We start from the raw sequence: 22721 nt of genomic DNA on the forward strand, positions 1-22721 counted from the left end.
TGGAAAATATTGTTTCTGAGTTTGCCCCACGCTGACATACTGCTGGGACAGTTTGCCAAACGCTGATCACCTGAAGAGAAGACAGTCTGTTTAATTTTATGACTATAGAAATCACTGTTTTAGAAGTTGGAATGGGTAAGTCCTTCGATATGCTTCACAATTAGTAACAGCAGCAGTAGCGTGGACAACACTCAGGGACGTGTTTAATTGTTTGAGCCTCTCTTTTGAGGCAGCACTCCATTGTGCTCAGAGTTATTACAAAATATAGGTGTGGTAGGTTCATCTGGCTAATGATAATGTCCTTGCCGACCTTTAAAAATTAGTGTTTTTACATTTCCTACTGTAAAATCTATTTAGCCCTTTTCCACCTATAACTCCAGTGATTTCCAGCAATTGTTTACTATCCAAATTTGGCAGTTTCTTAGTGAAAAAAGAAATCAAGTCATGCTTAAAAAGAGGTATAACACTATTTTTAGATAAATGTACGCAAAGTAGCAGCAGAAGGCAGAAATACTGGGGTCGTTCACCCTCCTGAGGGTCACAAGACAAACTAGGAGTCTAAGATGATTAATGAATGAAATAAAAGTTCTTCTTTACAAAATTGCAATATGTTTTTAGAACTTGCTCTTTTCTTTCATTTGTGTGTGTGTGTGTGTGTGTGTGTGTGTGTGTGTGTGTGTGTTGGATTTGGACCATTTTGATTGGATAATTTTGCCTTTATTACTCATAGTATATAATTTAACCCTCTGAGGTTTCTTTCTTTATTGTGTTTCTAGATTTATCCACATAATAGCTCATGACACACCTTAAGGTGATACAGCTGAACATGGCTGCAATATCACATAACACACACTGCCCATACTAACAATTAACACTACAAATGAGAGGTCTGTGCACAATCAGTTCAGTGCACCTGACTATTAACTGCAGCAAAGGCTCATACTAATACAAGCTTTGATAGCCCTCTAGTGACAGAATAGTAAACCTGTCGCCTGAGATATAAAATGATAATTTACTATAATGAGACCTACTCCTGTTTGGTTGTGTCCATAAGGCCAACATTGAATGTTAGTTTTGGTCTTTAAGGGGAATCCAAACACATTTGTGGGTATTGTTGTTCTTCCTCATCCTGAATACTTTCACAACTTCCCACTGACTCTATATGTCACTGAGTATGTGTGTTACTACAGTGCCCCTGAAGCACATAAAAAGGTTAATGTATTTTTCTGCTCTGCTTTTGCTCCAGCTCTCATATGAAACCAATGCTTTACTCCCCGGTCTCAAGCACTTGTTAGCTGGGGTCACACAGGGAGCATGAATGCAGCAAATAAGAGAAAGGTGGAAATAGGGAAAGAATCCCTGCAACAACCTGAGGTCGTCATGAGAAAGTTTTCCAAGGCAAATTAAAAAAAAAAGAAAAACAATGAAAGAGAGAACAGATCAAATTCAAACCACATGGGCATTACTTGCGTGATCGATGCTGGCAGCAGAGACATTTAACACAGCAGAATTTAATTAACAGTTTTGAGTTTTATGGTGTCAAGCTTTAGTAAATCTGGGGTCTTTGTCTGGGTGTAATTACTGCCATACAGGTTTGAGGGCCACAACATAGTTGGGGCTCTAGCTGGGGAAATTAAACAGCTCATGGCTCCGGTGGTGAAGCGGAAACAATTCCAGATGAATCCTCTCTTCCCCCCCTCAGAGTTTATCTTGTCAGCAAATAATATCTCAGAGTACCGTAAAAGTTGGCAGTTAACCCAAATTATGCAAAAAAAAGGGGGGATTTCCGCCTACTTCTATACTGTAAATAATGATTACTGCAGACCTCAATGGTGATTATCACGAATGGTGCCCGATGGGTCATGATATACATAATGAGATAATAGCAGCAGCTAGATTTACTCTGACAAGAGGATTGGACAGGTGTCAAAAGAGTGAATAATTTGACAAACACCATCAGTACAATCATCCAGTGACATACAGTCCTCGATTGGGGCATAAATTTCAGGGATATATTCAAAAATTTTAACAGATGATTATGGAAATCATTTTATTAGAGGCTGGGAGAGGTGATAATTTATTCCACATGCTTTACAGTTAAAAAAAGCAGCTGCACAGTGGACAAACCTTCAGATATGTGCTATTGATTGAGCCTCGCTCTTCTTCCCAGGCACTTCTTGTTTTATTACATGTAGTCATGTAAGACACACGGCGAAATTAAATAGAAAATCTGAAGTGTTTTGATAAACAAAAACAATTATAATAAAAGCAGGCTCATAACAAGATGTTCCATCCTCAAGAATTTCTCATCTTCGCTCTTCAGAGCTCAGGCATTTATTAAGATGACAAATAAATCAAACACACCCTGGTCCAAGTGTTTCTTATAATGAAGTATTTTATTCTTCAAATATTTTCCGTAAACTTGATTTATACTGTGATTGCAGCATCTTATAGTTTTTAATTTATTTCCTGCACAATTTAGGAGTCCGTATCATAATGAGAAAATGCATGTTTATAGTTAACACCTGGTGCATAATTAAAAAATATTTAGCAGTAGTTTAACATAATTAAATACTACAAATGATTACATCATGAGAGTTCAAGCTTGCTAATAACTTTAATTATTCCTTAATGATTTTGTGGTTGGGTACATTTTGCTTCATTACATGCTTTCAGCTTTAACCATCGCCCATCCGGAAATTTACCAATTAAGTATTTTGGGAGTACTTTTAATTAGATCTGAGCAAAGAGCTGCTGATCATTAGCATCAGTAAAGCTCATCATACTAATTATTTGTCTTTGGTACTCATAAAAGGAAGTCCCCTAACTAATTACAAGATAACTTCCACAATAAAGCACTAACATCTTCATGTCTGTTTGGTATTCGGGAAGTTTACCAAGTGTAATTAGTCTGACAATGCTCCTCCAAACATGTCCAAGGTGTTTAAATACTGATAATAAACCTCCTCTAAATGTTTTGTGAGAAACATTTAACGAAAAAGTTCCCATCTGCTGCTGGTTTAATTACTTGCATTTGAAACCTTAAGTACCCATGTGTGGGTACATTGTTTAATATAAAAAAATCACATTATAGGTAGACTAGAGAAATTATGTCGGATTGGTCTTTCCCTGCCAAAACCTTTCACAAGTTGCTAGCATTTTCTTAGATGGAAGAAAAGCAATGCCATTAAAGAAATCAAAATAAAGGAAGTCACCAAGATGATATAGAAGATTATTTTATTGCAGAAAGCAGTCCAGTTCCTCTTTAGGCATACTGACATGAGGAATGCAGCAAATAGCTTGAACACACATCAAGCCTTCACATCACACTCTCCAGATGCCATCAGTTTAAATACTTCCCACAACACAAAACAAAAACATACAAGTCAACGTGAACACAACGAAAAGTCTGTTGTGTTTTAACAGCACAGTATTGCTGAGTATCTGCTTTACAATGTACCAATGGTAGAAAGTGCATGTCGCTGTAGTGTGATGCATTACATGGTAATACAGCACTGTGCTGTAGAGCTCCCTCAGTGAACCCATCAATGAAGTTCACTGCATGAGCAAACAATTAATACAGCACTCAGGATTGTAACGGGACCATCACTCATCAGAGAGTGGGAGACAGGTCGAAAAGCTAAATTGTCAGATGTTCAGGAGAAAGTTTGCTAAAAACATAGAGGTGACCTATGATGTCTGAAGCAGGGGTTTTTATAACATTTCAAGAGTCATACTAAATCCAACAACTGTGCAAAACTTGAGTGTACAATCTTATTGATAATGAGTAACCAGTGTCTTCTAATGTATTTATAAAGGAACAGTTCAACATTTAAATACATTTATTCCTGTTTTACTTTCACAGAGCCACGACAGTTAGTTTAGCTTAACATAATGTACACTTTTTTTTAAATTTACTTTTGACCAGATCCTGAAACTGACCAGACTGCAGCAAGTCACTAAAATTGGTCAGGGATTAGTCTTCTAGCCCATAAGTCGTGGTAAAACAGCATGACAAGCTTTAGAAGCGCTGGTATAGAGTCTTTGTTGCCAGCCCTACTATTTCCATGTGTCCATCTATGCTTTGCCATGGTATAACATGTAAGTAAGCAAATGAGTTTATTTCCAAAAATGTCAAAATATCCTTTCAGCTGATTGTATGAGAATGGTAAGCATTTTACTTGCGTCAGGCCCACTGTGCAGACATTAGCAAACAAACCTGCAGAATGAGTGTGGCGAAATCCTGCAATCGACACTATAGATCTCCATCAGCATCTAATTTTTGTAGTAGTTAAAACACTACAGGTTAAATTCCAGAAAGAGCCTTGTCCAGCAATACAAGATTCAACAACCATTCCCCCTCACCACACCCAAACAAAAAAGAAAAAACAAAGTTTTTTCACATTTTCCCACGGACTGTGTAGAACCACACCAAATAAAATATAATTCACAGATTCAGATTCATCTAAATCAAAACTAAGTTCAGAGAAATTAACCTCTAACAGAACAGTAATACTGGTAACTTCAAAACTCTGTGTGAAATGTTGGTTTTAATCTCCAAAATCCCATCCCACACCCATTAACCAACTTTGAAACATAGTATGGTCTATAAAGAAGATTTAGAGTTGTGGTCTTAAATCTCCAGCTGCTCTGCGAGCCAAATGGCTGCTCCAGTGAATGACATCATATCAACAGCGCGTCTTATTTATTTTTCCATCCTTTGCTAAACTTTGGCATCAAAGCTATGAGGGCACTTATCAGTTAAGAGATTTAAAAACCACTTAGTTGATATTCCAGACTGAGGGAAGTTACATAGTTCTCATTCAGAAAACAAACATTAAGTCAAACCAAACCAAACCAAACCAGAAGAAATCATTCCTGCAAACCACACTAAAGAACAAGCAGAGCAGAGGCACAGCATGGAATACAGAATTTTGCTCTCTATATTGTAGAGAGAAGGAAGCTGGGTGAATGAATTGAAGTAGGTTATATTAATATAAAGAGAATGAGGAGTGGACACACAAGAATTAAAAAACAAAAAACAAGTGGGAATGCATGTTTGGGGGAAAAGTAGGAATGTGCACTGGAGTAGACAGGGGAAAGTCAGGGAAGAGAGACAGCATACTTCTTTCTGTTCATCTTTCCCTAGTTTATCACTCACACTCATTTTCCCGGAGGACATTGTACATGTTGACTGTGAAGCCAGGTGGCTTGTCGTGCTTTCTTCTACGATGTACAAACCCCTCATCTTCATCATCTCCATCCTCATCGTCGTCTGCATCCCGGTCTTTCTCTTCCTCTGGCTCTGTGCTCGACTCGCCATCGTCCTCATCATCCCTCTCTCCGATCTCCTCCTCCTCAGCCATCCTTCCTTGTAGTGCCATAATCTCTGGCAAGTCTGGGTGGTTTTCCCAATGCTCTGTAGACCACAAATAATCCCCAAAATTATTCAATTCTACCCACCGGCTATCAACTTTTGAAATACACTTGAAGCTGAAATGATGAGCTACAGATGAGCCTCTCTTACCTCTCAGGCAGCTGTAGCCAGTTGGTCTGAGGCAGAGACACAACCTGCCATCAATTGCCAGCCGCAGGAGACTATTAGCTGCACGGTAAACATCATTGCGAGCTGCTTTTGCGGTTTTATATCCTCTTCTCTCTGCCCATGCTAACGAACACAAATAGAAGTGGAGGAATAAGGTGTTGTTGGTAGTATAAGACAACATTATGCTAGCCACAAATATAGGAAAAGTACATGTACAACACCAGTGTGTGAGTGTGATTGAATGGGTAAATGAGAAGCAACATTGTAAAGCACTTTGTATAGAAGCGCTATATAAGCACCCATTTACCAATTTGAGCAAAACAGCTACTAAGTATTTAACCCCTTTGAAAATGAAACCATTTTTTGACCAGAATTGTTTTTTAATAAATTTGAATAATTTTAGCCTGACTTGACTGGCTTAATGACGGACTGGATTTTTTTCTTTTACTTGTGGGATTTTTGTATATTTTGGAATTGATAAATAGACATAATAAGTTATGAACTGTTAAGAAAACTTATCATTTATCTCTCAATGATTCTAAACTTTTAAAACTGAGACAAATACAAGCTGAGGGTCACTGAGAATCAGCTTACCCTCACAAACATCCCAGGCAGTCCAGCTGAACTCTTCTGATCTCTGATTTCTATCGTGGGGTTGATTCTCTTGCAAGCTGGGATGTTTGAGCTTCAGGACAGAGAAGAATGGGGTCCTCTCGCACAGATAACCAACTGAGCTGTAGGGCTCCTGCAGCTGAGACACTGGGTAGATGCCTGCCAGAATCTATGGATCATAAAAATAAAAAAATATGTTGGGTATAAAGGTTGAGCACCCATTACACAAAACAACCCTGGAATTCATTAGTTACGAAAGGTAAGTGGTAATGAATGACAAAATGACAGAACCGGCTAGTAAACTAAAAGTCTGCTTTCAAGAACACAAAACTGAGGTGGTACCTGTAACTGTTTATTGACACGGGAGGGAAAGATCAGTCCAGGGCAGTCACAGAGTTTAACCGTTGGGGTGAGATAGTAGGTCTGGAAGTATTTAGTGTGGCCTGGGGTTCGAGACACGCTCACCACTTTCCTCCCCACCAGGCTGTTTATAACGGATGACTTACCAACATTTGGAAAGCCTAGAGAAAATAAAGGAGTTCATATTCAGTTTTTAAGTATCCAAACCTTTTATATTTATGAGTTCATATACTATGACCAAACTGATATGATCGGATTTATTGTCGGGATACCGGCACGTCAGTCCATTAGTATTATTTTGGAATATCTCGTTACAGTCCTGTGGATTCACTTTTCTCATCACATTTAAATGAGTCCACAGACAATCTTTTGTCCAGTGGATTATACACAAAGGTGATAGTTATGCTAATGTAATTATGTAGAGCTGAAATCCGGCGAAAAACTAAAACTAACTAAAACTAAACTCCCAGCATCTAAAGAAAGTAAAATATGCCAGGTGACTCTTTTCTAGGAACATTTTAATATTATTTACAAGATTTATTTTATTTGTTTGGCAGTTTTTTGTATTAAACACAGACGTATTATACCTATGCACCCCAGTGTGAGAACTCCATCTTTGTAGAGCTCCTGTGATGGACTGCTCATCTCCATAGCACTATCACTTTGATGCTCCATCAGCACAGCATCTCCTCCTTCATCAGCACGCTCCCCATCAAGTCTCTCTGCAACTGCGTCTCTCTGGATCTTCTGCTCCCAGCTGGTCACGTCAACTGAAAGGGTTAGGGTTAGGTGGTGGTCTTAATGTAATCATCTAATCAACCTATCATTCCAACTGGAATAATTTACCATAAATATGCAAGATGACGAGTAGATACCCACCTCTTCCTGCTGTGATCTCCTGACAGGCCTTCAGTATGTCTATAGGACCTCCAGCCTTACTCCAGTCACCCTTTCTCCCCATCCTCTTCTTCTGGAGTACTAGAAGCAAACGGACAGGCAGATTATTTTTTTTTGCTATTGCAATGAGAGCTGCACACAGGCACAAATCAACTTATTCTGGTGATACTGTTCTCAAATAAGTTAAGTAAGTGGCAGGTTCAATTTAAATTGTCTGCCAAATGTCATCTTTTTTGTGTCATTCAGCCTTCCACTAAACCACTAGTTGCATCATCCCCCAACTCTCCCTCACCTCACCTGTGCTGTAGGGCTGTCCAGGGTGGGAGGTAAAGCAGACTATTTGCAGGTGGGGGAACTGAGAGGTCATGTAGTGTTTCCAGGCAATCACCAGTGGGGGAGGACATAGGTCTGCTTTGTTCAACACCAGGATCACCTGCTTTTGGAGATCTCCTGTGATGTAATGGTAGAGGGCTGGAGGGAACTGCAAAACCTAAGTAGTTCGCATGAGGACACACACTGTTAAAATAGAACATATGACCTATTAAAAAATAAACCAGTAGATGATAACATTATTAATAAATTCAATGTAGTGCTGTTTTTAACTTTGCATTAAATTAGAAACACAAAATATATGTGAAATACACGTTAAAGCCTTATTTCAAAATAGATTAAATTCATTATTTTCCTCAAAATTCTACAAACAATACCCCATAATGACAACATGATGAACAACATGATTCAACATGATTGAAAACAACCTTTAGCACCAGTATTTATTTTAGTATGATGCTACAAGCTTGATACACTTATTGTTGGGCAGTTTCTTTCCTTCTTCTTTGCAGTACCTCTCAAGCTCCATTAGGTTGAATGGGAAGTGTTGGTGCACTTTTTACTTTTCATCGTCATTTTCAGATCTCCAGAGATTTTCAATCAGGTTCTGGGCTGATTGAAAATCAGGTTCTAGGCTCTGGCGTCTCCACTCAAGGACATTCACAGAGTTGTACTGTAGCCACTCTTTTGTTTTCTTGGCTGTGTGCTTAGGGTTGTTGTCATGTTGGAAGCTGAACCATCGCCCCGGTCTGGGGTCCATAACATTCTGGAAAAGTTTTCCATCAAGGATGTTTCTGTACATTGCTGCATTCATCTTTCCCTCTATCCTGACTAGTGTCCCAGTTCCTGCTGCTGAAGTATACACAGCCTTAGTGGTGGCAGCACTGTAGTGATGGTTTTGGACAGGTGGTGAGCGGTGCCTGGTTTCCTCCAGACAAGACATTTGGCATTCAGATCAATGAATTCAATCTTTGTTTCATCAGACCAGAGAATTTTGTTTCTCATGGTCTGAGAGTCCTTCAGGTGCCTGTTGGCAAACTCCAGGTGGGCTTTCATGTATTTTTTACTTCTATATATAGACGATGGAGTCCACTGTGCTCATTGGGACCTTTAATGCTGCAATAATTTTATTGAACCCTTCCCCAGATTTGTGACTCCATACAATCTTGTCTCGGAGGTCTACAGAAAATTCCTCAGATTTCATGGCTTGGTTTGTGCGCTGACATGCACTGGTAACTGTTGGGCCCTTATATAGAGAGGTGTATGCTTTTCCAAATCATGTCCAGTAAAATGAATTTCCCAATCCCAAAGTGGTCTCAAGGATGATAAGTAGAAACAGGACGCACCAGAGCTCAATTTTGAGTGTCATGGCAAAGGCTGTGAATACTTGTGAGTACATGTTATTTTTTCATTTTTAATAAATTTGTAAAGATTTCAAACAAACTTCTTTCATGTTGTCAATATGAGGTATTGTATGTAGAATTTCCAGGAAAATAATTAATTTGATCCATTTTGGAATAAGGCTTTCTGGATGCACTAGAAAATGAAATGTCATCTTTTAATTAGAACTATCAAAATTGACTCATTTTAACTTGAAATAACATCATAAGCAACATATCACCATTAAAAACCTTGACCACAGTAAAAAATCTATCCAAATATAACATGATTTCTTCTTGTCAATTTGTTAATTAGCAAATACTTAGATTGTTTTTTTAACTACAGTGAGATAGTATTTCCACTTTATTTGACCTTATATTAACTTCTATAATTGGAAAAAGTGGTCACATATTTTCCACCTTAACAGTAAAAGGAAGTTGTCTCCCCTTTGCTAGACGGTGTCTTGACTGAGCTTGACTTTGTCTCCATCTAGTGGTCTGTTTTATCCTGCATAGTTTTGCTTACTAGATCACTTACCGGGTGCCTGATGTCTACTATGAGCAGAATGACATCAGACATCTCCAACACTCTCCATAACTGCCTCCAAGTCTAGAACAAAGGAAAAGAAAGAGGTAACCAGAGTTGGGTTTAAAAGAGTACTATCTACAAATTCACAATTTCTCTTACTATTCAGCATTACATTTTGAACAGAATGGCGAAAGATAAGGATTTTAAAAACAATTTTAAGCTCATGTGTTTTATTCTAATAAATATACACTCTGAAATGAAATGATCTTCAGGCTTTTTGATTTTGAAAAACAATGTTGCCATTTTACACCCTGAGCAACAACACGGCCTGTCTGTAAGATGATGGTACTGAAAACACCAGGCAGATTAGAGTAGAACTGTGTAAAACAAAAATTAAGATTCATCGTTTATAATGGATGTTGCTATGCCGTACGTTTGCTAGGAGTGAAGTCTGTAACTGGTTAATCATTTTATTTTCATACAGTAACCTGTTCACCAGTCCAGCACTGGAACAGTCAAAATCCCCACTAAGCCTGTTAAGAAACTTACTTCAAGATTGTGCTCAAAATGGCTTAGGGTGCCAGGAGGGTTTCTGGATTGCAGCTCATCCAGGTACTCTCTGTATGACTTCTCCTCTTTCCTCAGCAGGTTCTCTCTTGTCATCTCATAATTCCAGGATGGCCGTCGTGGGAAACCAAGACCTAGCAGTGAATAATTAAGTTTTAGTGAATCAAGCAATGACCCAATCCATTAACCTACACCGCTCCTCCGTATGACCCATTTTGAGACTGTCATGCAAATAGCATTAAAAAACAGCCAGACCTTTCTCAGAGGGATAGATGTCATTGATATCAACTTCAAGTTCTTTGTCTGAGACTGGCTGCAGCACTTTCTCCATGGCCAGCTTCTTCCTCTTCTCTACCTCCTCTTTACTCTCTTTCTCAAAGTGCAGCCGGAACCTGAAGAAAGAGGCAAGGGTATGCTTAAGGTTAATAAGGTTAATTTAGCTTTTTTTTTTTTTAAACAGAGACCCTGCTGTATTGGTGTTCAGCTGGCCCTTCTATAATGCACTGCTGTCAATTTACACTGAGCTAAAAATGCTGCCTTAAAGACACTCTAGTGTTCTTTTTACACAGGCGTTGGCTCCACGGTAACAGCGGTGTGACATTTAACATGATTTATAATACACACATCACATAACAATACGACTGGTTGGCCTATGTTGCCAAATAAAAAAATAAAAAAATCAACCACCTTATTCAGCTACCTTCATACACAGCCTGTACATAGTGGTCTTACCAGGTGTCTTCCTGTGTAGTATTATGTCTCGTCACTAAAAAATATTACTTAAGCAAATCCAATTCTGCCCATAGTCATTAATAAGTTCTACACAATCCATGACAACTTTGCCTAGTCTGAATTATGTCTTAAATGCCAGTGTAGGAAGTAGAAACCCTCAGGGAAAAAAAAAAAAAAAAAAAAAAAAAAACCCAGTAGCTGGTCTCACAAGATAATATAAATATATATAAAATATCATTAGAACTTCACACTCCTTTTCCCCTAAACCCCAATGCTGCCTTGGGTCAATTACACAGTGGCAGTCTAAGAGGTGGGTTGCCTTTGAGAGAAACTCTGGTAGTGGTGTCTTTAGAGTTCGGACGGTCAACCCGTGCCAGTTTGGTGCCTTACATACACAGAGAGTCAGTATATTTGTTTATAAACATGCCTTGAATGGGCAGTGTGCAAGGGGCTTTTGTCAAACTTTAAAACTTAAATCTGGTGATTAAAAATAGATATTACTTATTTTGTTTTATTTAGATAAAACTAAAAAATTCATATGTTTGACAGTATACAGGGCTGGGGTCTGCTACAGACAAATGGAGTAACCAAGATCAAAGCCATTTTTAATTAAATAAAGTGTTCCAAACCAGGCCTCTCTTTCTTTTATCATGTCAGGGAGCAAAATTAATGTTTTTTCTTAGTGTCCTGTAACTGCCCTGATTCCTACCAAATATAACCAATTAAGTTCCCTTTTTTGCTTTTGTGATTGCATGCTAAATGTATTTAATTCAAATATGAACTGTTTTCAAATACAAAAATAAAATAAAATAAGAAAATACAAAATTCAGGGATTGTGTCATAATTTATCATCTTCCTTTTCATTGGCATTGGTATCCCCATATTATCCCGGATGACATTGATTTGTCCCCCAGAAAAACAGATTATGATTAACAGTTATGATAAAGTTGCCACTTTTTTGCTAATTCAAGCATTTTACTTGAATTAATGCATTTGGGTTTTTCTAAAAGACCAATGGCTCTGCCCCAAATATGTATTTATCTTATCAAATGATTTTCATTAAACTAAACCAAAGCAAGGATGAGTAATGATAGCGTCAACTCACCTGTTGGGGTCATATCTACCTTCTCTGCTCAAAGGCTGCGGGTTTATCTTTCTAACATCTGTGGTCTCACTGTCTGAGGTATCTGACTGCCTTTCTCCCCCTCTCTCCACACTAGCATTTGGGCTGCTTGGCCCAGAACCAGTGTCACCTGGAAGTCAGGAGCAAAGGTAAGATGTCAGTCGAACAAATGCCTACGCTATGCCAATGAGATGGCACAAATTCAATAGGAAAATTAGCTATTACAGATATCATTGCGCTTATAATTTTAAGTCCCCATTCAGGAGTAAATATGATACATGACAACTCTTAACAAGGGTAAATGCTAAAACTAACAACAAAATGCCTTTTCTGCAAAAAATAACAAGCACTTGCTGGAAATTATCCTCCCATCTTGCTTACTCTACAGTGGCGTCCTGCACTAATGGATTCATTAACTACAATACAAAGATGACTTGACCTTGGTTACCAACATGTGATTTGGCTTACAAATGTTATAAAGAAAGAATGGTATTAAAAAATGTAATCAAATTACGTAAATAGAATTAATGCCTGTTAACTGTGTAAACATGACCTGAAAATTAATTGTAAATGTGTTTAAACACAATTTCAATGCATTTATTGATAAATGCAATACAATATTTAAAAAAATATTCTAATATTTTTCAAAATTTGGTGGCAACACCAACCCTTTTCACAAAATTATGACTTTTGTTCTTAAATGTGTAACATTACTTCACTAGTTCCTTGATTGTAGCTAGATCAAGCACATTTAATAATTTCAGTCTAAACGGATGAAGGCTATGACCAATAGAGCTCTGCTCATTTGGCACATCTATTTTATAAGATACTAAAAATCATACGAATATACGCCAACTCTTCTGCAAAACAAAAACGCATGTGATAATCTGTTGCTATTTACAATCGTCAAGTTCAAAGGTAAGTTGTATCACACTGCGGAAAATCTTATCACAACCAGTTTATACACGTTTATCTTATAGGCTACACAAGTAATCAAACGTAAGTGTTTAGTTGACAGTGCACAGAAACACTGGCAGCGGTTTGCTGCTTAACTACATTTAGCTGTGAAGCACGAACCGTTAGCTAGCTAACTCCTAACGCTAGCATCGCAAAGCTAACGGCTGCAGTTACCTCTCTTTTTCTCCCGTTTGACCTGTAGCTGTTTCTTCTTCTGTTTGTTGCTAAATGGCTTTTTTCGGGGCATACTTAACAAACTCAGGTGGTTAATATATGCTCTCTGAACTAAATATTGCTACCTCGTCACAAACCTTTCTTGTTGACGTTATTTACATAGCTGAAGTTTCTCGACTCCTACACTTTTCAGTGACGCCATATCCACTGCGGAGAATGGTGGGAGAAACCAATGGTAAACGTTGACAAACCTATACATTTCAGATCTTTTGGCATCTTTTTACATTACGGAAGTGACAGAAGGTAAACATTCTTACTTTATGTATCTTTATATGCATTTCATTATATACACTTAAGATGAAAATATTGACAGTAACCCCCCCCTCCCCTACTCCACAATGGTACAGGCATTTTGTAAACGCCTGACAAACGTGCACTCGTAAAACAAAGATGCTTAAACTAATTAAAAAAAAAAAAAATCTATTTATTTTAATAGATATTAAATGAACCAATACAACACAAGCAGTGCGGTCTCAAATATTTTTTTAAAATTCATTGTATTTAGATATAATAAATGGAGTCAATTACCAATTGTTTAATTTTCTAAGGTATTTTTTGTAATTAGATTAGATAGATTTTTTTCAAGTTGCAGCCACAATTTGCTTTCAAAACCACATTGGTACATGATGAAATTACTTAACAACAGCCATGCAGGCAAACAATGATAAATACAGACAATACAGTACAACCCTTGTGTATAAGCTATATAGGACATTAATTTGAATTGAATTGCCCTGTCTGGTTAGGCTTTCTAATCTAAAACAGGAAAAAAATACTTAAGTTAATAAAATAGAATTGGGATAAAAACATCAGGAAAAATAAAAAAAACTCTGTCCATGTGTATGGCAAAAATCAATTTGGCACTACATCAAAGATGAGCAAAAGTCCCAACAAGATACATTTCAAATTGTTTATTGTATTATAAGCAGAAAGAAAGTTTCATTATAAATGTTATTATAAAGGTTCTCATTGGGGATGTATAGTAGCAAGTACACATTTGGATAGCATTACTTTTTAAACATACACACAGAGCAGTACAATAGGATTACATAAAACATGAACTGGCTCATCACTCCACTTACGTTCATGTGAAGGCCTATGAATGGTCTACATGGGTTATATGGAGGATAACCATATCCTTTAAACACACATTCTTTATAAACTCATAATATATGTATATATAATTGATTGACATGGTGTTCCATCCCCAAAAAAGGAAACAACCTCTGAATCCCTTTTAAGGTTAAAAAAAAAAAAATCACAGGCATGTATTTTACAATGTAATATAGTTAATAACACTTAGTAAAAACAGAAAATCTCTGTATGAAAGTATAAAAATCTACCTTCACAGTTAACTACCAATTTCTTCAACAGATGGATCATAAATTGCTCTGGTCAAAGCTGTATGTGTAGGGAAGAGTGGGAGGTGATAAAACAACAATAAACAGAAGATTTTTTGACTCTCTTCAGATCATAAAACCATCACTGTGATGGACTGAAACAAACATACTTTTATTGCACTCCATACATGCACTTTCTACATAGACTGGATTGCTACAGTAAGAAAAGGGAAAACAAATCAAACAAAGCAGTAAAAAAAAGGGAAAATTAAAAAATAAAACAAAATTATAATCTTCTGTATACTGTGTCCCAGTATCATTTGTCATGTCTACATCAAACTATCATTTAGACACAGTCATGAGTTTCAATGGTCTTGTATCATCTTAGTATTGCTTGAATTTTTCAGCTTTCATTCTTTTATTTCAATTAATTCTAAATTTTCCACCCCACCCACACTCCCTCCTTTCATCACCTCTAAGAGTTCAGGTGCTCCACTTGAATGGTGGATGCTGACACAGTGAGACAGAGGTCCTTGTGGGAAGTAATATCAGCCACACTGACTGGTTTGTATTGGATGTCACTGGCAGATACGGTCTTATACTGGTGCAGGTCAAATGGACAAGAGATGGTTTCTGTTGGGGGATAGTTGCTCTGGCTCTGTCCCTGCTGGCTTCTGTCTGCTCCTCGACTCCCAGCACCCCCAGGTCGACTCGATCCTCCGTCTGCACTCTCTACCCGGCTCTGAGCTCCAGCCTGACCCTGGGCATGACTATGGTTCTGGTTCTGTTGTGCCGCCTGTGCTGCTACACCAGCCGGTGCAGTCAGCTGGTCTGGGTTGTGTTTCTCCATGTGTTTCACCAGATACGTCTCCTGAGATGAGGGGAGGATAGGTAGAGGGGAAACAGTGGACACATGACTACACGGTGTAAAGTAGCTGCCAGGTGTCTGATGCCAGTGAGGCGATTCACAGTGTTTCATGTAGAAATTCTCTTCAGAAATGGACATTGGTCTTACTGAGGTATACGTGCGGTTGCAGAGACCACACGAGTAGATCCTGGCGTGTTTGACAGTGTGTGTGGACATGTGCACCTCCAGGCTTGCTGCATCTATGTATCCTTTATTGCAGTTGGTACACTTGTAGGGCTTGTCCTTGTTATGCTGACGTCGGTGGGACTGGGAAAAAAATATTATTGACATAAGGGAAAAACAAACAAGAAAAACACAAAAAAGGTGTCACGGTACAGCAAGGCTTTCAGAAGTACAAATATTAACACAGACTTGACATGTATTTTTTGACAGGAGAACTAAATCCTTTCACACCTGTAGATTTGAGAGTTGTGTGAAGGATTTCTCACAGCCTGGGTGGGTGCACTTATATGGCCGATCTCCAGTGTGAATCCTGTATAAAAACACAAGTAAACACATACATGTACCTACATGCTCCCCTATCACTTTCATGCTGACCTTACCTGTTCTGAGGCAGATGAGAAAACCAAGCTTGTTGATTAACTTACCTGTTGTGTTGCTGAAGGTGACTGAGCTGTCTGAAGCACTTATTGCAGTAGGAGCAGGTGTAAGGTTTCACTCCAGTGTGGATGCGCACATGTTGGGCAAGGTAGCTGGAGTTGGCAAATGACTTAGTACAATGGGGACACTTGTGAGGCTTTGACTCTGTGTGATTCCTGACAAGGACAGATAGGAGGGTGAAATAAAAAGGGAAAGGGATTGTAAAGGTACACTGCACAGAAATATGTGATAGTATGATTGGCAAATACAGCATTTCTAAAAGTATCAAAACACCTGTTAAAGGATATCCCAGACAAGTAATGCAAACACTGAACAACAAAATATACAGAAACTTTAAAAATAAATATTTACATTTTCCACCCTAGGTCAGCACTAGTATCAATTGTAATGCTTGACATTGAAAGATTAGTAAATATAAATATTTGGATATGAAACATTATCACGAAATATCTGTTTTAAGTATATATAAATAGAGAATAGAAAAAACAGAAACATCATGACAGCAGAGCTTTGCAGCAGATATAATGATTTCTATCACACATGACCTTACAATGGAGAAAAGTAAGAAGAAGCATTGATTAAAAGTTTGCCAAACAGTACACACAATGGGTTAAGTGGGGAAGCACAATGATAGTAATATCTGCCTAAATGTCTGGATTTTAACAGGTATTTCTAAATGTATATGTGTGTGTTTCTGTGGAAGTACTGGCAGAAGAAATTAGAGAACATGCAGAGAAAAGAAAGATTGAAAGAACCATTTGCAGTAGTGCAAACAATATGCAGCAAAGCAAGAATTGTGCACACAGAGACATAACAAAGAACGTCAGATATTCTCATTGTATCAATGAGTATAACAGTTCCATGCATTTTAAAATGGCCATTCTGATGACTGCATAAATTATGGATATTCCCCTTATGGACAAGGCTCAACCTAAAAGGTCCAATCTGAATTTTAATTTTCTCCAAAGGTCACTTCTGGATGAAAATGGTAGCATGCAAGCCAACATCAACATGGCATGGTAATATGCATCTGCACACCACTCTACTGTCTTTTTTAGAAGGCAGATGAAGACAGGAGCCCAGGCTTCAAAAAGGGACTTGGCAGGACAACTTAATAGGACAGGGATTATGGTACGAGGTTTGTAACATAAGGGGGGTCTGCAGTACCGTGTGTGCTGCTGTAAGTGACTGAGTTGCCTGAAAGATTTCTGGCAGTAGGAGCAGGTGTAAGGCTTGGCTCCGCTGTGGATGCGGATGTGCTGGGCCAGGTAGCTGGAGTTGGCGAATGACTTGGCGCAGTGAGGACACTTGTGAGGTTTGGCCTCAGTGTGCGACTTGGAGTGGATCTGCATGTCAGACTTACTGAAGAAGGTCGCCGCACACATCCGGCACCTACAGGCGGAGAGACACAGAAATGGGAGGGCAGGATGGAAGAACAAGAAGGAAAGAGGACACATATAGAGAAAAAGAGATACAAGAAAATAAGGGAAGATGGACAAGGGGAAAATCAGGAGACGATAATGGCAAGAGACAGAAAAAGCAGCCATGATACAGAGAGAAATGACAGAAAATGAAAAGAAACATAAATGAACAGAGAGGACAAAAGGGGGGTTAAAATCAAATTTAAGAGACATGTAAACACAGGGAAAGATGTCAAGGGAGAAATAAGTAAAAACTGACAGGGAAAGGTCCATAGATACTATAAAAAGTGAAAGAGAGCAGGACACAAAGAGCGCTTGAAGGATCACAACTGAAAAGACATGCTATGTAAGGCAAAGAGGACACAGTAGTGGACAGGTTCATGTCAAGTGTGTGAAGAGGCAGAGAAATGTGAAACACGACGTATTTGCATCTCAAATACACTAAGAAGGATTTAGCTGTCCACTAAAAAGCAGGCATGTTCTGCCACAACATGCTGTGAGATATGATTAGAAGAGGTGTCTGTGTGTGTCAGATGCTCATGTGCAGCAGTGCCCATTTCATCTCTAAAAGCTGAACATCTCTATGCTGATTTTAAGAAGAGACAGAGGAACAGGTGTGCTTGCATTCCACAGGTAGAGCAAAGCAAAATGGGGATGCACAGCAGATGTTGTTTGAAACTGTACCTGTATGTCTTGGTGCTATCTTTTGGACCATGGTCTTCCTCTTCATTCGACAAGTCATACGGGTCTCCGGTGTTATGTTGCAAAGTTGCCACCTAACAAAAATAATATTTTTAGTATCTGATCATCTATTTATGTCATATCGCCTTATCTAGATTGTTTTTCCTTACCTGGCCACCAGATGCCAGATGAGCTAGTATTAGTGTTTCACTTCCTGGCGCACCAACTGGACCAACCCTGGACAGTGTTGTCTTTTTCTTTCTGCCTCGTTTTGAGGGTGCTGGCATTACAACCACATGTGATGTCCCATCCCCTTCTTTCTTGTCTACAACACCATCAACAACAGCACATTAAGAGAACAGTCTTGATCTAAGAATCAGCTGATTTGTGCAAGCACATTTCTAATGAAAGTCATGTCACATGTCCAGAATAGATGGTTTTGTAAATATGTTAATGCAAAGCTAAAAACATTTTTTTAAACTGTATTTCTTTTGACATGTACAACTTTTGCGAACGTTCCTTAGTCAGAAATGATTTAAAGTTAATTTTGAATTGTATTAAGAACTTGTGTGCTTAATGTAAATGTAATAAAGGTCAGTCCGAAATAACAAAGATATTATTATCATTATGAAACATACACATGTCATATGGTGTGTGTGACATTGTGGGTGTTTCACCTGGAGAATGGAGGGCTGAAACAATCATAGTTGTTGCTGGATGACCAGATACAAATGACTGAGAAGAGGTAGGAGAGACTAATGTTCCCTGGGGAGTTGTAATGACCAGACCCGCTGGACCAAAAGAGAAATATAATGACAGAAAAAGAGAAATAATTAAATTATAACTAAAAGAGATTTTAAGGGTTTTATGAAAACTGTACATTTAAAAAAATTATTGTGAATAGTTTTTAATGTACCTGAAGTGCAGCAATCTGTCAGTTTTGGATTCAGTTTTGAATGTGTATTACTAACACATTTTGTTTATTATATTGTAAACATGCAGGAGGTAAGATGGTGCTACAAAACATTTCAGCATAGCCGCAATTCCACTAGAGAAAAGTACTGAACATAAATTCAATTAGACTAGTCCCCATTTCTCCCAATGTTTTTAACTAATACTGTTCATCTGAGCCCATAGTGCTGTTAACAAGTCCTATGTTGCCGGAATTTCACTTGTCACTCATGAACTACATTATTTAATGCAGAGTTGTTTTTTATGGTTCAGAGCTAAATTTATGGATCTAAATCGGCCCTCAACCTTTGGTTTTCTTGAGAACTGTACTTTAATTTCACAAGCTACTATGTCAAATGTACCATGAAATGGACAGAAACTGTCTGCTTTTTCATGCAGAAGCAGACTCACCTGCTGTCATGATGCCTGTGGAGGGGACCGGCAGCACTGTGATGTTCTGGGTGCTATGAGGAGGGTGGAGGTGTGCCCCACAACCAACCTGCCCTCCTCCATCTGTCTTGGCCCCAGGAGTAGGGATGGTGAGAAGAGCTGTTTGGTAGTGGGATGCAGAGGAAGGAGAGAAGGAGGTGTTCTTTTCCTGTTGCTCTTTCACTTTGTTCAGGAACATGGCATTCTCAATCTAACAGGAGAAAGGAGATTTTCCATTTGGTTTGATAGACTGGACTTATTCTAGTCACTAAACCCAACCCACAAATCCAAACCCTGGAAGTGTTGTCTAGCCTTACCTGCCCTGACACAGTTGGGATGGGGGACCAGAAATAAGATGAATTAAAATGAGAATCTTCCATCATTTCTGCAAAGACACATAGGGCAGCAATAATGAATGAACTACCAGTGCTCAATTTGCAGTAAGAATTGTGACTCACCAACTCTGCAAAGACATCAGTGCACAGATGAAGCAAGATAAAGGCAAAATCCAAATGAACTAAAAAAAAAAAAATCTATCTATCTAAGAAATAATATATATAAGTATAATATATAAATAATACAAAAATTAGAAAATAACTTAACTATTTTACAAACACACAAATTATGTGTCATTATTTCATGGGGCAAGAAAAATTCTTCAGCTACATATTTAAAAAAATATAACCGTAAATTACACCACATGATAATGTTCTAACCCATAATGATTAATTGGGATGTATAATTAAAGTGAAATAGGTTTCATAAAACAACAAATTTAATTTCACTAAGTTAGTTTTAAATATTCACGGCCCCTGCTATGATCCAGTCTAACAAGACAGACAACAATTAGACAAGTGATTTCCCACATATGCTACATCTTCTACTTGGACATCATTGCAGTTTCTTATTAATAATGGAAACCTGTCTTCTCTTTTTAAGGGTGTACATATTGCCCCATTACCCCGGAGCCATGTTCACTTTGCACCTTGTTTCCTAAAACATGACATGACTATAGGTTAGTGGTAACTGCATTAAAAGCAAATGATTATTAAAGTATATGTAAAATACCCACTTTAAAACTAGACAAGGACAAATTGCCATACTTTAAAACGAGGTCTTAGGATGAAGTAAAAAAGTTGGACCCATCTCACAGTTTATGTCACGTAAGTAAATGTTGCACTTTAGTTGTGCATGTTCCCAAACTAAATTCCAGTAGGCCCATTTCACAGCGCAGTACTTTGGGTTGTCACAGTAGCAAAAGCGCAGATGTAACATTGTAATAAAGTAAAACTGAAGCAGCACTTTACTGTGCTTTTCCCACTGCAACTTGTCAAAATGTCTTCGTGAAAAAGTGACATTAGTCAAATTACACAGTAAAGCAGGGGGGACTCTGAGGCAGATGCTTGGCTGGTAACACACCCTTTGGCACATGCAGCTCTGTAGGATTCTGCATGGGTCTGACTGATTATAATAAAATTATAATAAAAGGTTTACATTTCCTGCAAATATATATTATTAATGTCTAATAACTACAAAAATGGGTTTGAGAGAGGGTTTGAGTGTATAGGCTCAAGTTCATACGTTCATATCAGACATAATGCTCCTGAGATGTTTCTAACATCATTTAAATGAAGTAACTTTTAACTTTGCTTACTGGACTTCCTCCTGTAAAGATCGGTTTTACTGGTTTTGAGCGCCAACGCACAGTGACTGACCTGTGGCATTTACAACACATACAACTACTTAGCTATGAGTAGCTAAGAGGTAAACAGAGGCGATACAAAACATAAAATATCGCAAACTTTGATAAAATGCCACAGATCAGACATATGCACAAGCTAGTGTTTACGAGCAGGACTCCATTTCGGCCCCTTGCTTGTTTGTAGTTAATCAGGCCCGACGTGCTGATTCACATACAGTTAGCAGAGTGAGTCTACAGTGCCCTCCTGTTTGGGAAAAATAACAAGCAAGGATTAAAAAAAAAAAAAAAAAAAAAAAAAAAACACTGAAGCGAAGAGAAAAAAACCAATAGACCATCCTCGCAGACTTCCGGCTGTGGAAAGGGCAGAGAGGCGGCAGTATAGTCATGCAAATCTGCCCCAAATTTACAAGCGAATGCATGAACAGTGGCGTTTACCGGTACCGACGACTCCGTCTACCTCCCCGGAACTCCCGTGGCCCGGGACGATTTGGTCACGGATTGCAAATATATTCAAATTCTTGCAAACCAGTTAAGTTTTTTTTACCCCTCTTCGTTTTTTTTTTTTTTTTTTTTTAGATTTTTTTCCCTCAGGTTGAGCAGTTGCTTCGTCGGAGCTTCACTTCCTCCGGATAACGTCGTCAGACAAAAGAAGCGTGTGTTTCGATGTCACTTCCTGTAACAGATAAAATTAATTTATTTGTTTGCTAAAAATTATCAGATGTAACAGGTCCTCGGCCGTAATCTTGGAATCTAGTCAGCGGGGGTTAAATGGTGAATTTGCACGGATCTGAACCACATCCTCACATGGCAAGTTTGCGCTTGATTAAATACTGAAGTCATTCACGATGCCTTCATGGGCTGTCGGAAATAACTCCTCTTGTAAACCAGTCCCTAAAGATTGAAATAAAGATGAAGGCATATAGGAAGGAGTAATCTTGCTGGAAAAACGTTATATAAGGCATTTTAAAATCCACAGCAATGTAAATAAATAAACAATATGGTTGTGTATTTAAGTAACGCATCAGGTTTTTTATTACGCCATTCACTCATATATTTTTTGTTTGAAAAGAGACTCATCTCACTTCCCTGGAGTCCAAGGTTACATCTTTAAATGTGACTGCTTTTTATTTACTATTAGAATAGTTTGGTTTTTGTAGCAATGAAGGAATAAATGTACTTTAAATGTTTCTTAGTTTTAAACTCCTTTCTCTCTCATAGTTGTTTCATTGTTCTTGTTTAGTTTGTTGTTAGTAAGTCTATAATGTGTTTTCCTTTGTGTGTCTTCTATAAGTATTTACATGTTTCATGTTTTATATGCTGTTTGTATTTTTAGTTTTTTTTTATTTTTAGTTTTTAATTTTAGTTATTTTTAGCACCTTGAATTGCCATGGAATATGAGTGCTA

General features: G+C 38.1%; 2 protein-coding genes across 9 annotated transcripts; both read right to left on the reverse strand.

Annotated features, from left to right (window-relative positions):
* Positions 1–3220: 3220 nt before the first annotated feature.
* gnl1 (guanine nucleotide binding protein-like 1) lies at positions 3221–13423 on the reverse strand. 3 transcript variants are annotated; one of them, XM_067509506.1, is made up of 12 exons: positions 13343–13423; positions 12057–12204; positions 10475–10611; positions 10202–10353; positions 9662–9733; positions 7712–7904; positions 7397–7495; positions 7105–7287; positions 6500–6678; positions 6140–6326; positions 5528–5668; positions 3221–5419 (listed from the first exon to the last, which is right to left on the reverse strand). In XM_067509506.1, exons 3-12 carry the CDS (start codon positions 10548–10550, stop codon positions 5154–5156), a joined length of 1548 nt encoding a protein of 515 aa, XP_067365607.1. In that variant the 5' UTR covers positions 10551–10611; positions 12057–12204; positions 13343–13423; the 3' UTR covers positions 3221–5153. The 3 variants fall into 3 exon arrangements, with proteins under 3 accessions (XP_067365607.1, XP_067365606.1, XP_067365608.1); XM_067509505.1 differs by having other exon boundaries at positions 13206–13410; XM_067509507.1 differs by having other exon boundaries at positions 13331–13350.
* A 738-nt stretch (positions 13424–14161) lies between these two features.
* On the reverse strand, positions 14162–21948 carry znf384b (zinc finger protein 384 b). Of its 6 annotated transcripts, XM_067509502.1 has the most exons (12): positions 21753–21944; positions 21270–21561; positions 19933–20000; positions 19598–19826; positions 18913–19026; positions 18406–18560; positions 18239–18330; positions 17301–17525; positions 16121–16288; positions 15927–16005; positions 15621–15779; positions 14162–15476 (listed from the first exon to the last, which is right to left on the reverse strand). In XM_067509502.1, exons 2-12 carry the CDS (start codon positions 21337–21339, stop codon positions 15081–15083), a joined length of 1755 nt encoding a protein of 584 aa, XP_067365603.1. In that variant the 5' UTR covers positions 21340–21561; positions 21753–21944; the 3' UTR covers positions 14162–15080. The 6 variants fall into 6 exon arrangements, with proteins under 6 accessions (XP_067365603.1, XP_067365598.1, XP_067365599.1 ...); XM_067509497.1 differs by having other exon boundaries at positions 14162–15779; positions 21753–21948; XM_067509498.1 differs by having other exon boundaries at positions 14162–15779; positions 21650–21948.
* Between the last annotated feature and the right edge of the window lie 773 nt (positions 21949–22721).

Source organism: Channa argus, chromosome 7 (assembly GCF_033026475.1).
Source record: "Channa argus isolate prfri chromosome 7, Channa argus male v1.0, whole genome shotgun sequence".
In the NCBI taxonomy this organism is placed as follows: Eukaryota; Metazoa; Chordata; class Actinopteri; order Anabantiformes; family Channidae; genus Channa; species Channa argus.